At 43.8% G+C, this 12581-nt stretch overlaps 1 protein-coding gene across 1 annotated transcript; it reads left to right on the top strand.

Annotated features, from left to right (window-relative positions):
• Positions 1-1066: 1066 nt before the first annotated feature.
• LOC142172156 (uncharacterized) lies at positions 1067-1780 on the top strand. Its single transcript, XM_075235939.1, has one exon. The coding sequence runs from the start codon at positions 1067-1069 to the stop codon at positions 1778-1780; it is 714 nt and encodes a 237-aa protein (XP_075092040.1).
• The last annotated feature ends 10801 nt before the right edge of the window (positions 1781-12581 follow it).

The following is a 12581-nucleotide window of genomic DNA, read 5'->3' as shown; positions in this document are numbered from 1 at the left end:
AGAAATGGTTGATGTAATCCACTACTTGCAGATTTGGTGTGTGTACTTGCTAGGTACTAAGTTCGTCGTGAGAACGGATAATGTGGCTAATACATTTTTCAAGACACAAAAAAAGCTAAGTCCGAATCAGGCACGTTGGCAAGAATTCTTGGCAGAATATGATTTTGTTTGGGAGCATAAGCCGAGAAAACACAATCAAGTAGCCGATGCATTGAGTCGAAATAAGGTATTTATTACTGTTTATTCTATTACTCGACTTGAATCTGATTTTCTTGATAAAATCAAGTTGTGTGCTGCCAACAATCTATTGTATATAAAAATAGTGAATCATGTGAGGGAAGGGACGGAAGGCGGTACTGGATCGAGGGCTCCTCTATTTCAAAGGGGAGAGAATCGTAGTACCACTTGGTGATGGGTTGTGTAGCGAACTGTTGAAGGAGACGCATAATACTCTATGGGCTGGTTATTCTGGGATTGAAAGGATGATGGCCCTGGCATCCCGATACTACTTTTGGACCAAGATAGAGCATGATGTGGAGGCTTATCTTAAGAGTTGCCTTGTGTATCAGCTTGATAAAACTAAGCGGAAGAAAGAGGCAAGATTTCTACAACTTCTGCCTATTCCAGAAGAACTATGAAAATCTATTTCAATGGACTTTATCAGCGGGTTCTCTAAGGTCAATGGTTTGTCGTCGATCATGGTTGTGGTTGACAGATTTTCAAAATATGTTATTTTTATTGCAGCCCTTACAAAATGTCCTTCAAAGGTTGCTGCTGAATTATTCTTCAAGAATGTGATAAAATATTTCAGGATACCAAAGGATGTTATTAGTGACAGGGATGCTTGATTTACTAGCTGGTTCTGGACATATTTGTTCAATTTGATATGAACGAACTTGAATTTTTTGATGGAGAATCATCCCTAAACTGATAACCAAACCGAGAGAATTAACCATATGTTGGAGGAATACTTGAGGCACTTGTGACTGCTAGTCAACGTAACTGGACAGATTTGCTAGATTGTGCATAATTTTTCTATAATTTGCACAAGTCTTTAGCAACTGAGATGAGTCCATTTGAGATTGTTTTGAGGAAGAAGCCTACACAACCGGCTGAGATTACACAACAAAAGACTGGGGGTAAATATCTAGCTTCTTACCGCTATAGTTGGGATAGACAAGCTATGGTCAAAGAGGCGAGATATAGCTTGGCAAAGGCCCATAAAAGAATGAAGAAATATGCTGACAAGAACAGGTGCCCCTTGGAGTTTAAAGTAAGTGATAAGGTGTTGTTAAATCTTACTTCACAGAGCTGGAAAAAGATTGACGTCCAGGTGAGGCATAGAGCATTGGTTGCAAGGCACGATGGTCCTTTTGAAGTTGCTGAAAAAGTTGGTGAAGTTGCTTACCGATTGAAACTTCCAGAAAGAATGAAGATATATCCAACTTTTCATGTGAGTTTTCTAAAGCCTTACATTGAAGATCCTGAAGATCCGGACAAACATAAAATAAACAGAGCTCCTCCTAAGATGCGCACTCAACTTGAGAAAGAAATTGACAAGATTCTTGACCACTGGATTCTTGGGATGCACAAGAAGAACATGCAAATAGAATTTTTGATTCAATGGAAAGGAAAACCTGAGGCCGATGCGACTTGGGAAAAGGGTGCTTCATTGTGGAAACATGAACAACAAATAGAGGACTATTTGAAGTCAGCCTCAACGAAGATGTCGAGTTCAACTAGTGGGGGTGGTTTGTTAGCCCCTAATATTGGAACGTGATGGATGTCGGGCAGAACCAATGTCAATGGTTTGTACATTTCCCCTTGACATGGGTTCATGTGGATGTTTGAAAGAAATATGCGGAGTTGGGAGTGTGCCTAAGTTGGTGCACGGACTTAAGCAGGTCAGCTTGATAAGGCGCCATGAGTGATGCCAAGGCAGCTTTGGTTGTGGGTGACAGCTATGGCAAATGAAAGCAGGTAGACGCATGGCACTTGACAAAGGCATGCATGTGGATCAGTGGGACGACATGGTTATGACAAAGAGCATTGTTATGTGCGAGGCATGATCCAAAAGACAAGGCAAGGCAGACTGAACAAAGAGTGGGTGAAGCTGGAACAAGTCTGTAAAACACATGACCGGAAGGAAGTGTGTTGTGTATGTGCTATGGAACTTATGCCATGTGAAGTGCACATGAGTCAGTTCGCTTGAAGGCTGAAGGCGAGATAATTTCATGAGAATCATCTTCAGATAGTGGCTAAGTATTTTACTTATTTGTAAGCCTTGGCATGTGCCAGGCACACCCCATGTAACTGCCCCTTGTAACTGCTCCCCTTGTAACTGACATTGGCAGCCCTTTATGTATGTGTATTTCGTTCGCTAAGGCAAGTAGCATATTGTGAGCCTTCCAACGTGAGTCTTTTGTATATTCTGCGAGAATAATAAAAGGTTGGATATTTTCAGGGGCGTATGTAAAAAAATTTGTAAGCGGTGTCGTATTTAAAAAATAAACAAATAAACAAATCACCGTTTAAAGCAGAAAATGCATAAATATCTTACCCAGTTTAACTCGGCATGAAGCTGCTAAAGTTTGAACCCATGACCTCTCCTTAAAAAAAAGGAAAGATTGACCAGGAGAGCTAGCGAGATGTATGTGTAAAGTAGTGTCATTTCTTCTTATTTAATAAGATATATTTTATACATATTTAGTGAACTTTTTCGGCGAAGCGGTGTCAGATGACATCGCTTACACCAAGGTACGTCCGGCCCTAGGTGTTTTACCCGTAATTGTGTGTGCGCGCTTTCATTTACAAATTTGAAAATATTCTAAGTCTTAAATTGTGAGAGAAAATAAGTATGAGTGGCTTGAGTGTCAGGTTGATGCTCGAAGTACTATTTGAGAAAAATTGGCCCTTAACCATAGTGACAAAGTAGTTGTTTATCCGAAAAATGAATAGAGTTGAATTTATACGCAGTTCCGAGGATATGTGGCATAACTTGATACAAAATGTAAGGATAAATAAAAATGTAAATGTAGATTGGAGAGAATGCAATCTAGATAAGGTTATCAAGAACAATGAACCTTAGGATTTGACAAATAGAATCAATCTAAGAAACTGAAAGAGCGATTCTCTACTGTAGAAGAATATAGTACTTTTATTACAATGTAAGTCTCAAAAAACTTGTCCTACAGAAATGATAACCAAGCCCTTTTATAGTGGAGGGATTTTGCTCCAAGCATAATAAAATAAACATTCAGTGGGAGACCCATGATAAGTTAGCTTTTCCATAATTTCTGCCAAGATTCTCTCTAGTGGGATTGTAACGGCTTTTGTCTGCGAGCTCGATCTTTCTTAGAATCCTCGATTTTGGTTTGAGCTTGATTTCGGCTCGAACTTGTGATCTTGGTTCGAGCCCGATCCTGGTTCGAGCCCTCGAATTGATTCCAGGTCAATGTTAGTTGGTCTCTGGATTATCAGTACGATAGTTCTACTCTGCATCATGGTTCGAATCTTACTTCGATACATCATCCTTTGAACTCGATCGGACATGCCAAGGCTGAAATCTATTTCGACCGTATACAGATAGTCCCCTCGTTTCTCAGAAAGAATATGGCGAGAAACGATATGATTTTCAACAGCTCGATCGGATTATATCTTGTCGTTTCCATCGGGTTCGACCATGACGCATCTGGTAGCTGTCTCATCGGTTTAGTCTTTCAAGGCATTTAATGCATGTCAGGCGGTGGTCGGCCACTGCTGATTTTGAACCACCATCGTTTGAACCTATAAATAACCCTTACTTTTATCTTTTACCATTTTTACATCTTCTATCTTCCAAAATTTCCCAAGTTCTTTTTCGTACTCTCCAACTTACCAGTAAAGCTGTGATTTTTTTTCCGCAAAAACTCCTCTTCAATTCTACCAAATTTCTGTCACTTTCTTCTATTCCTTACTTTTGAATTCAAAAATGGCGAAAACATCGCAAATCATTCCTCAGAAAGAGAAGGCTTCATCTTCACAGTGTGTCGCCGATGAGACACCGGCAGAACCACGGCATGAGGAATGTGTTCCCGGGGCGTGTGTCCTTACTTCAGATTTTAAGGTTGATAAAGGTTCATCGGTCCCTGGCCGGTGTGAGCCGGTATCGAGGTACATGTGTTCGATAACCGAGAAGAACCTCGATCTGTTAAAGAAGGATTGCAATTGGGGTGAAAAAGAAATAATAATACCTACCCTTGACGAAGATATCACTTCTTACGTGAAAGGGTTTTTGACTGTATATACTTACTCTTTCACTTTGGGTCCCCTCGATTCTATCATTATTGACTTCTGTCAACAATATCCGGTAACCCTAGGCCAGGCCCATCCTTCTTTGTGGCGGATCGTTATCCCGATCCGATATTTTGTGAGCAAAATCGAGGGGATGTCGTTCACCCTCGATCATCTTATCCGGTTGTACCGTCCCCGACTTTTTCGAGGAGGGTTAATAAAACTCCAGCGTCGGGCTACCAAGGCTCTGTTCTTAAGTATTGACGAGGACAGGGACCGGGTTGGATGGGTAGGTTCGTTCGAGTAAGGACTTCGGACCTGATTCCGACTGAAAAGATGCCCTTTCCCGAGAAGTGGAATATGAAACGTAAGTGTGATCTTGTTGTTGCTTCTATTTTATTCTTCCATTTATTCTCTTATCGACATTCCTCCTTTTGTGATGTAGTAGTTCACTGGATGCCCGGAGCGGTTCCCGATCTCAAGAACTGGGTACGAGTTGTTGTTTCGACCTCCGCATATGCCGAGCGCTCATGACGTGATTTGTCAAAGGGTCGGTGGGAGGCCAAAAATCACGGTAAGCTCATTTCTCGGACTCTGAAGATCTGAACGAGGCGTTTCTCAAAATATTTTTTATAAGGTTTCCCATATGTAGGTTTGGGTAAAGACGCGGTCTTGAGGCCCCTGTCCAATGAGGAGGATGTTTCGACCTCTGTTCCAAAGCCGGTGAAGGAAAATAAAAGGAAGAGAGCCTCGGTTCCCGAATATCCAAAATCGACGAAGAGGACGGCTCGTATGCCGAACAAGAATGTCATTCCTTTGACCGTAGAATCCGTTCTGCGTCTAAGGGATGAAGATAAAGAAGAAGAAGAAGAAGAAGAAGAAGAAGAAGAAGAAGAAGAAGAAGAAAAAGAGAACAATGAGTCCGTGCTGGTGGTCCGAACGAAGAGAGCCACCGATGCCTCATCGCCGGCTGGATCGATGATGTTCTATGAGGCTCCGCCTCGAACTGAAGATATACCGGAGAGAGATTCAGGTAGAGTCCCCGAACTATCGGATGTCAAAGACGCCTCTCATCGGAGTCAACCGACAGGGGATATGATCGAAGGGCCCCTCGAACCCCTCCGAGCCGAGGGGAACGCTCCAAACGAGTCATTTGGGGCAGCAGCGATCGAGGATTCGCCTACCTTTCCCGCTTTTTCCGCAAAGGTGATTCGGGAAGCTCAAGCTCTGGGAGCCCTCGATCTAAACAGGCCTCACAATGAAGAAGATCCGTTTCGTGACCTGTTTACCGGTATTGAGGACGTTGCCGGTGCCGGTGCCGGTGATGAGTCGGATCTTTTTCACGGATTGCGGCAGGCTTTGAATTAGGTGAGCCTTTTAAAGTTATTTTTTTGGTATTATCTTTATGTTTGTTTTTCGTTAACTTCGCTTCTTGTTTCTTTGTAGGCAGCGACAGTCCATCGAGAATAATGTTCTCGTTCCCAGAATGAGCTGCATCAATACGCGACCGACCTACACCACGCTACTGACGAGAGGAACTCCCTTAGACTTTCCTTAGGGTAGAGAGAGGAGGAAATAAATGACCTCCGAGCTGAGCTGGCCAAGGCTTATCGAGATCAGAATGATTTGTCTGAGCAGGTAATGATGCTTTTGAAAGCCTATGGGCTTGATACCGGAACGATAGCTAACATTTCGGTCTCACAGCTGCAGCAAAAAATTGAGATGATCGGGAAGCTTTGTGAGGAGGTCGACGTGATAAGGATGGAGTCCTTGCGGTGGAAAGAAGGTATGGACCGCTTTGCTGCAGAAAAAGAGACTGCTCGAGCCTAGTTATCATCGTCCGAAACCCAACTTCAGAAAATGAAGGAAAAAGGCCTGGTTCAAGCAAGAAGAATTGAGGAGCTTGAGTCTCGATTGGCCTCTATACTCGCCAAGGCCGAATCCGATGCTGAAAAGGGAAAGGCCGATGCGGATGTGCTCGTGGCCGTCTATCGGGCCGATGTTGAAGCTGCCCAAGTCCAGGAAAGAGAGGCAGCCGAGTCCGCCGATAGTCGAGCGCATTGGGTCGCCGAACTTGCTAAATGCCGATCCAGAAGGGAAACTCTCGAGGAGATTCATGCTCGTGGCTTCGATCTCACTGAAGAGATAAAAAGGGCAAAAGAACTCAAAGCTGATGCTGAAGCTATGGTTTCTAATGGTGATGATGACGACGACGGGAGAAAGAGCGGATTCGAAAATGGGGGGAACCTGATGAAGAAGAGACCGCTCCCGGTCGAGAAATTTAGTTCTTCGTTTTTACGTTGTAATCACCCATGCAGATAAATTTGTGTATAGACATATCTCCTCTTTTGCCGACTTGCTTCTGTTATTGTTTCCCGTCTCGCGAGGACTTTATTCGCCTTATGAATGTTTTCACAATGTTTTAAACAACTTAATCAAATTTGGACCTCGTAGCCTCTGCAACCGAGCGAGCATTTACTCAAACTTGGGGCAATGTAGCCCTTTAGGCTTATTAGTTGTCAATGATTCGATCTTGAAGAAATATTTCCCGTGGGCGTAATGGTCGAGCGAGTGTTTGCTCGAACTCAAAAATGTAGCACGTAGGCTTAGTCGAGTGAATGATTCGAACTCGAATTAATGTAGCCCGTAGGCTTAGTCGAATGAATGATTCGAACTCGAATTAATGTAGCCCGTAGGCTTAGTCGAATGAATGATTCGAACTCGAAGTAATGTAGCCCGTAGGCTTAGTCGAGTGATTCGAACTCGAAGTAATGAAGCCCGTAGGCTTAGTCGAGTGAATGGTTCAAACTCGAAATAATGTAGCCCGCAGGCTTAATGGTCGAGTGAGTGTTTGCTCGAACTCGAAATAAAAATAGCCCGTAGGCTTGGTCAAGTGAATGATTCGAACTCGAAGTAATGTAGCCCGTAGGCTTAATGGTTGAGTGAGTGTTTGCTCGAACTCGAAATAAAAATAGCATGTAGGCTTGGTCGAGTGAATGATTCGAACTCGAAGTAATGTAGCCCGTAGGCTTAGTCGAGTGAATGGTTCGAACTCGAAATAATGTAGCTCGCAGGCTTAGTCGAGTGAATGGTTCGAACTCGAAATAATGTAGCCCGCAGGCTTAATGGTCGAGTGAGTGTTTGCTCGAACTCAAAATAAAAATAGCCCGTAGGCTTAGTTGAGTGAATGATTCGAACTCGAATTAATGTAGCCCGTAGGCTTAGTCGAATGAATGATTCGAACTCGAATTAATGTAGCCCATAGGCTTAATCTAATGTATGATTCGAACTCGAAGTAATGTAGCCCGTAGGCTTAGTCGAGTGAATGGTTCGAACTTGAAATAATGTAGCCCGCAGGCTTAATTGTCGAGTGAGTGTTTGCTCGAACTCGAAATAAAAATAGCCTGTAGGCTTGGTCGAGTGAATGATTCGAACTCGAAGTAATGTAGCCCATAGGCTTAATGGTCGAGTGAGTGTTTGCTCGAACTCGAAATAAAAATAGCCCGCAGGCTTGGTCGAGTGAATGATTCGAACTCGAAGTAAAGCAGCCCGTAAGCTTAGTCGAGTGAATGGTTCGAACTCGAAATAATGTAGCCCGCAGGCTTAATGGTCGAGTGAGTATTTGCTCGAACTCGAAATAAAAATAGCCCGTAGGCTTGGTCGAGTGAATGATTCGAACTCGAAGTAATGTAGCCCGTAGGCTTAATGGTCGAGTGAGTGTTTGCTCGAACTAGAAATAAAAATAGCCCGTAGGCTTGGTCGAGTGAATGATTCGAACTCGAAGTAATGTAGCCCGTAGGCTTAGTCGAGTGAATGGTTCGAACTCGAAATAATGTAGCCCGTAGGCTTAATAGTCGAGTGAGTATTTGCTCGAACTCGAAATAAAAATAGCCCGTAGGCTTGGTCGAGTGAATGATTCGAACTCGAAGTAATGTAGCCCGTAGGCTTAATGGTCGAGTGAGTGTTTGCTCGAACTCGAAATAAAAATAGCCCGTAGGCTTGGTCGAGTGAATTTTAATTCTGATTTCACAGTAAATCTCAAAATAGAGGAATTTTCATTGGATATAAGATGCCGATAAAGAAGAGAACTTTCTTCGCACGTTATTACACGCCTGGGTTCGGGCCAATCTATATGAGCATGGTTCGCTTCGACCATTTGGCTCTTACAGTTTTTCCTATTGGGACCATGTTGCTGTGAAATAACTTTCTTGCGGGACCTCAGATATTGTCGTAAATGCTGCACGATCAATGGTTGCCTCATTAAAAACCTTGTCGAAAAACCCATTTGGGATAAAACCGGTCTAAGGAAAAAAGAGTGCAACGCGTGCTTTTTAGCGAGAGGTCCGTCCCTTGTTCGGACTTCTGCAGGGGTCAGTTTTGAGATATAAACGAATATGGAAATGTTGTACCTTAGCAGTAGTACCGTTTTAGATGTGATACATTCTAGCTGCTTGATAGTTGTTTACCGTTTATAACGCCGATCTTGTATGACCCCTTTCCGATGTTCTCGAGTACCTGATATGGTCCTTCCCAATTCAGTCTTAGCTTCCCTTCATTCGGATTTCGGGTATTGATGGTAATTTTTCTCAACACTAAGTCCCCTGGGTTGAAATGGCGGAGCTTGGTTCTTCGATTATAATATCTTTCGATTTGCTGCTTTTGGGCGGCCATTCGGACGAGAGCAGCTTCTCGTCTTTCGTCCAATAGTTCGAGGCTTGTATTCATAGCCTCGTTATTTGATTCTTCCACCGCGAATCAAAATATGGCACTGGGTTCACCAACTCCGGCTGGTATCAATACTTCAGACGCATATACTAAGGAGAACGGGGTCGCCCCCGTACTGGATTTTGATGTTGTCCGATATGCCCAAAGGACTTCGGGCAGGATTTCTCTCCATCTCCATTTAGCGTCGTTCAACCTCTTCTTTAAGTTTTGAATGACAGTTTTGTTTGTTGATTCGTCCTGCCCATTCCCACTGGGGTGGTATGGCGTCGACAGTATCCTTCTTATCTTGTGGTCTTCGAGGAATCTTGTTACTTTGCCGCCAACGAATTATTTTCCATTGTCACATACTATTTCGGCGGGTATCCCGAATTGGCATACAATATGATCCCAAATAAAGTCTATAACTTCTTTCTCTCTTATTTTCTCGAACGCCTGTGCTTCAACCCATTTAGAAAAATAGTCAGTCATAAACAAAATGAATTTGGCTTTACCTGGGGTCGATGGCAGAGGGCCGACGATATCCATTCCTCATTTCATGAATGGCCACGGGGATAGGACTGAGTGGAGTTGCTCTCCGGGCTGGTGGATCATCGGTGCGAACCTTTGACATTTGTCACATTTATGAACAAATTCTTTCGCATCTTTGCCTATATCGATCCAATAATACCCTGCTCTGATTATTTTTCGGACTAATGTATCGGCTCCAGAGTGATTTCCGCAAGTACTCTCATGCACTTCCCGTAGGACGTAATCGACATCCCCCGGACCCAAGCATACCGCCAACGGTCCATCGAACGTTCTTCGGTACAGCGTTCCATCCGAATACAACGTGAATCGAGCAGCTTTGGTCCATAGGGTTCTGGAATCTTTAGGGTCCGATGGGAGTTTTCCGCTTTTCAAGTATTCAATATACTTGTTTCTCCAATCCCAGGTTAAGCTTGTAGAATTTATTTTGGCATGACCTTCTTCGATTACCAATCTCGAAAGTTGAGCAACATTCCCCGAGCCCGTATCATCTACCTCGACCGACGACCCCAAATTCGCAAGTGCATCGGCCTCATTATTCTGTTCCCGTGGTACATGCCGTAAAGTCCATTGTTTGAAATGGCGCAAAGTGATAAGCAGTTTATCTAAATACCTTTGCATTCTACCTTCTCGAACTTCGAAGGTTTTGTTTACTTGACTCACCACCAGCAAGGATTCGCAATTGGCTTCAATGACTTCTGCTCCCAAGTTTCTAGCTAGCTCGAGACCTGCAATCATGGCTTCATACTCGGCCTCGATGTTAGTCAACCTGATAGTTTTAATAGATTGCCTAATAGTGCTACCCGTGGGTGGTTTCAAAACTATGCCCAGTCCGGACCCTTTTACGTTCGAAGCCCCGTCCGCAAAAAAGATCCATACCCCTGATGATGTACCTGATTTCAATAGTTCTTTTTCGACTTCAGGTACGAGGGTTGGTGTGAAATCAACCACAAAGTCTACTAAAGTTTGAGACTTGATGGCCGTGCGGGGTTGATATTCGATATCGTACCCACTGATTTCGACGGCCCATTTGGCCAGTCGGCCTGATAACTCGGGTTTGTGCAAAATATTACGAAGCGGGTAAGTGGACAATACACATATGGGATGACATTGAAAGTACGGCCTTAACTTTCTTGAGGCGCTTATCAGTGCAAGTACCAATTTTTCTAGGAACGGATATCTAGTTTTCGCCTCTCCTAAGGTTCGACTCGTATAATAAACGGGGAATTGTGTACCTTGCTCTTCTCGAACTAGGACACCGCTTACAGCGACTTTCGATACTGCCAAGTACAAACAAAGTTTCTCGTCTGTTTTTGGAGTGTGAAGCAGTGGTGGGCTTGATAGATATCACTTTAGTTCTTCTAATGCTTGTTGGCACTCCGGGGTCCAAGAAAAATCGTTCTTCTTTTTGAATAGGGAAAAATATTTATGACTTCGATCAGATGATCTTGAGATGAACCGGCTTAAGGCGGCAATCCGACCTGTTAGCCTTTGTACGGCCTTCACGCTGTCCACAACGACGATGTCTTCGATGGCCTTGATTTTATCGAGGTTAATCTCTATTCCCCGATGTGACACCATGAAGCCGAGGAACTTACCCGAACCGACTCCGAAAGCACATTTCTCGGGGTTGAGCTTCATGTTGTATTTTCTTAAAATCTCGAACGTTTCCTGCAAATGAGTTAAATGGTCCTCTGCGCGCAGGGACTTAACTAACATGTCATCAATATAAACTTCCATTGATTTTCCTATTTGTTCTTTGAATATTTTATTTACTAGGCGTTGGTAAGTAGCCCCTGCGTTTTTTAGCCCGAAGGGCATCACATTATAACAATACGTTCCATACTTGGTGACAAATGAAGTCTTTTCCTGGTCCTCCAAGTTCATCTGGATTTGATTATACCCGGAATGGGTATCGAAAAAAGTGAGGATCTCGTGGCCGGCCGTGGCATCGATCATGCGATCGATATTGGGCAGCAGAAAAGAATCTTTGGGGCATGCTTTGTTCAAATCCTTATAGTCCACGCACATTCTAAGTTTGTTCCCTTTTTTAGGGACTACAACTATGTTGGTTAACCATTCGGGATATTTCACCTCCTGAATGGACCCTACTATGAGAAGCTTGGTTACCTCGTCCTTTATGAATGCGTGCTTTCTATCGGACTGGGGTCTTCTTTTTTGCTTCACCGGTCTGAACCTGGGGTCCAAACTTAGCTGATGCATAGTTATGTCCGGCGGGATCCCTGTTATATCTAAATGGGACCAGGCAAAACAATCGATATTATCAATAAGAAATTGAATGAGTTTCTTCCTAAGTTCAGGGCTCAACCCCGTTCCCAAGTATACCTTTCGCTCGGGCCAGTGCTCGATTAATATGACTTGCTCTAGCTCCTCGATCGTCGATTTTGTGGCGTCGGAGTCATCGGGAATCACGAAAGATCGAGGGACCCTTTGATCACCATCCTCTTCGATTTTTTGGTTGTCTGGCTGGGTTGAAGCCGATGTCTGTGATTGCTATTTGGTGTCCCGTTCTCCTTCCGGGCCCGATCCTTTTATCGGCGAAAGTGAGGACACTGGTTTAGCTTCGTCGACGGCGAACATTTCTTTTGCGGCTAGTTGTTCTCCGTACACCATTTTGACGCCTCCCGACGTCGGGAATTTGAGGGCCTGGTGTAGGGTCGAAGGCACAGCTCTCATGTTGTGGATCCATGGCCTTCTGAAAAGGGCGTTATATCTCATATCGCCTTCGATCACGTGAAACTTTGTTTTCTGGATGGTCCCGGCCATATTTATTGGCAGGATTATCTCACCCTTGGTTGGGATTTCTTAGGGCAGGATCGTTCTAGATTGGTCGAGGCCATTTAGTGTCTTTGATGCGTCCGATGGCTGACATGAGAGCGGATGCACCAACGCTAAAGTTATATTCTAATAATCGAGGTGCTTCTATAGGATCGGCATATTTATCGAAGCCGCTCTTACTCATAATCCCCTGAGAATTTTGTCCTCGATCAATCCTTCGATTGTTCTGAATTGCGTTGCGTGCTGAACTATTGTTCACC

Source organism: Nicotiana tabacum, chromosome 17, assembly GCF_000715075.1.
Source record: "Nicotiana tabacum cultivar K326 chromosome 17, ASM71507v2, whole genome shotgun sequence".
Taxonomy (NCBI): Eukaryota; Viridiplantae; Streptophyta; class Magnoliopsida; order Solanales; family Solanaceae; genus Nicotiana; species Nicotiana tabacum.
The sequence above is the reverse complement of the archived record's forward strand: the minus strand, read 5'-3'. Positions and strand labels throughout refer to the sequence as shown.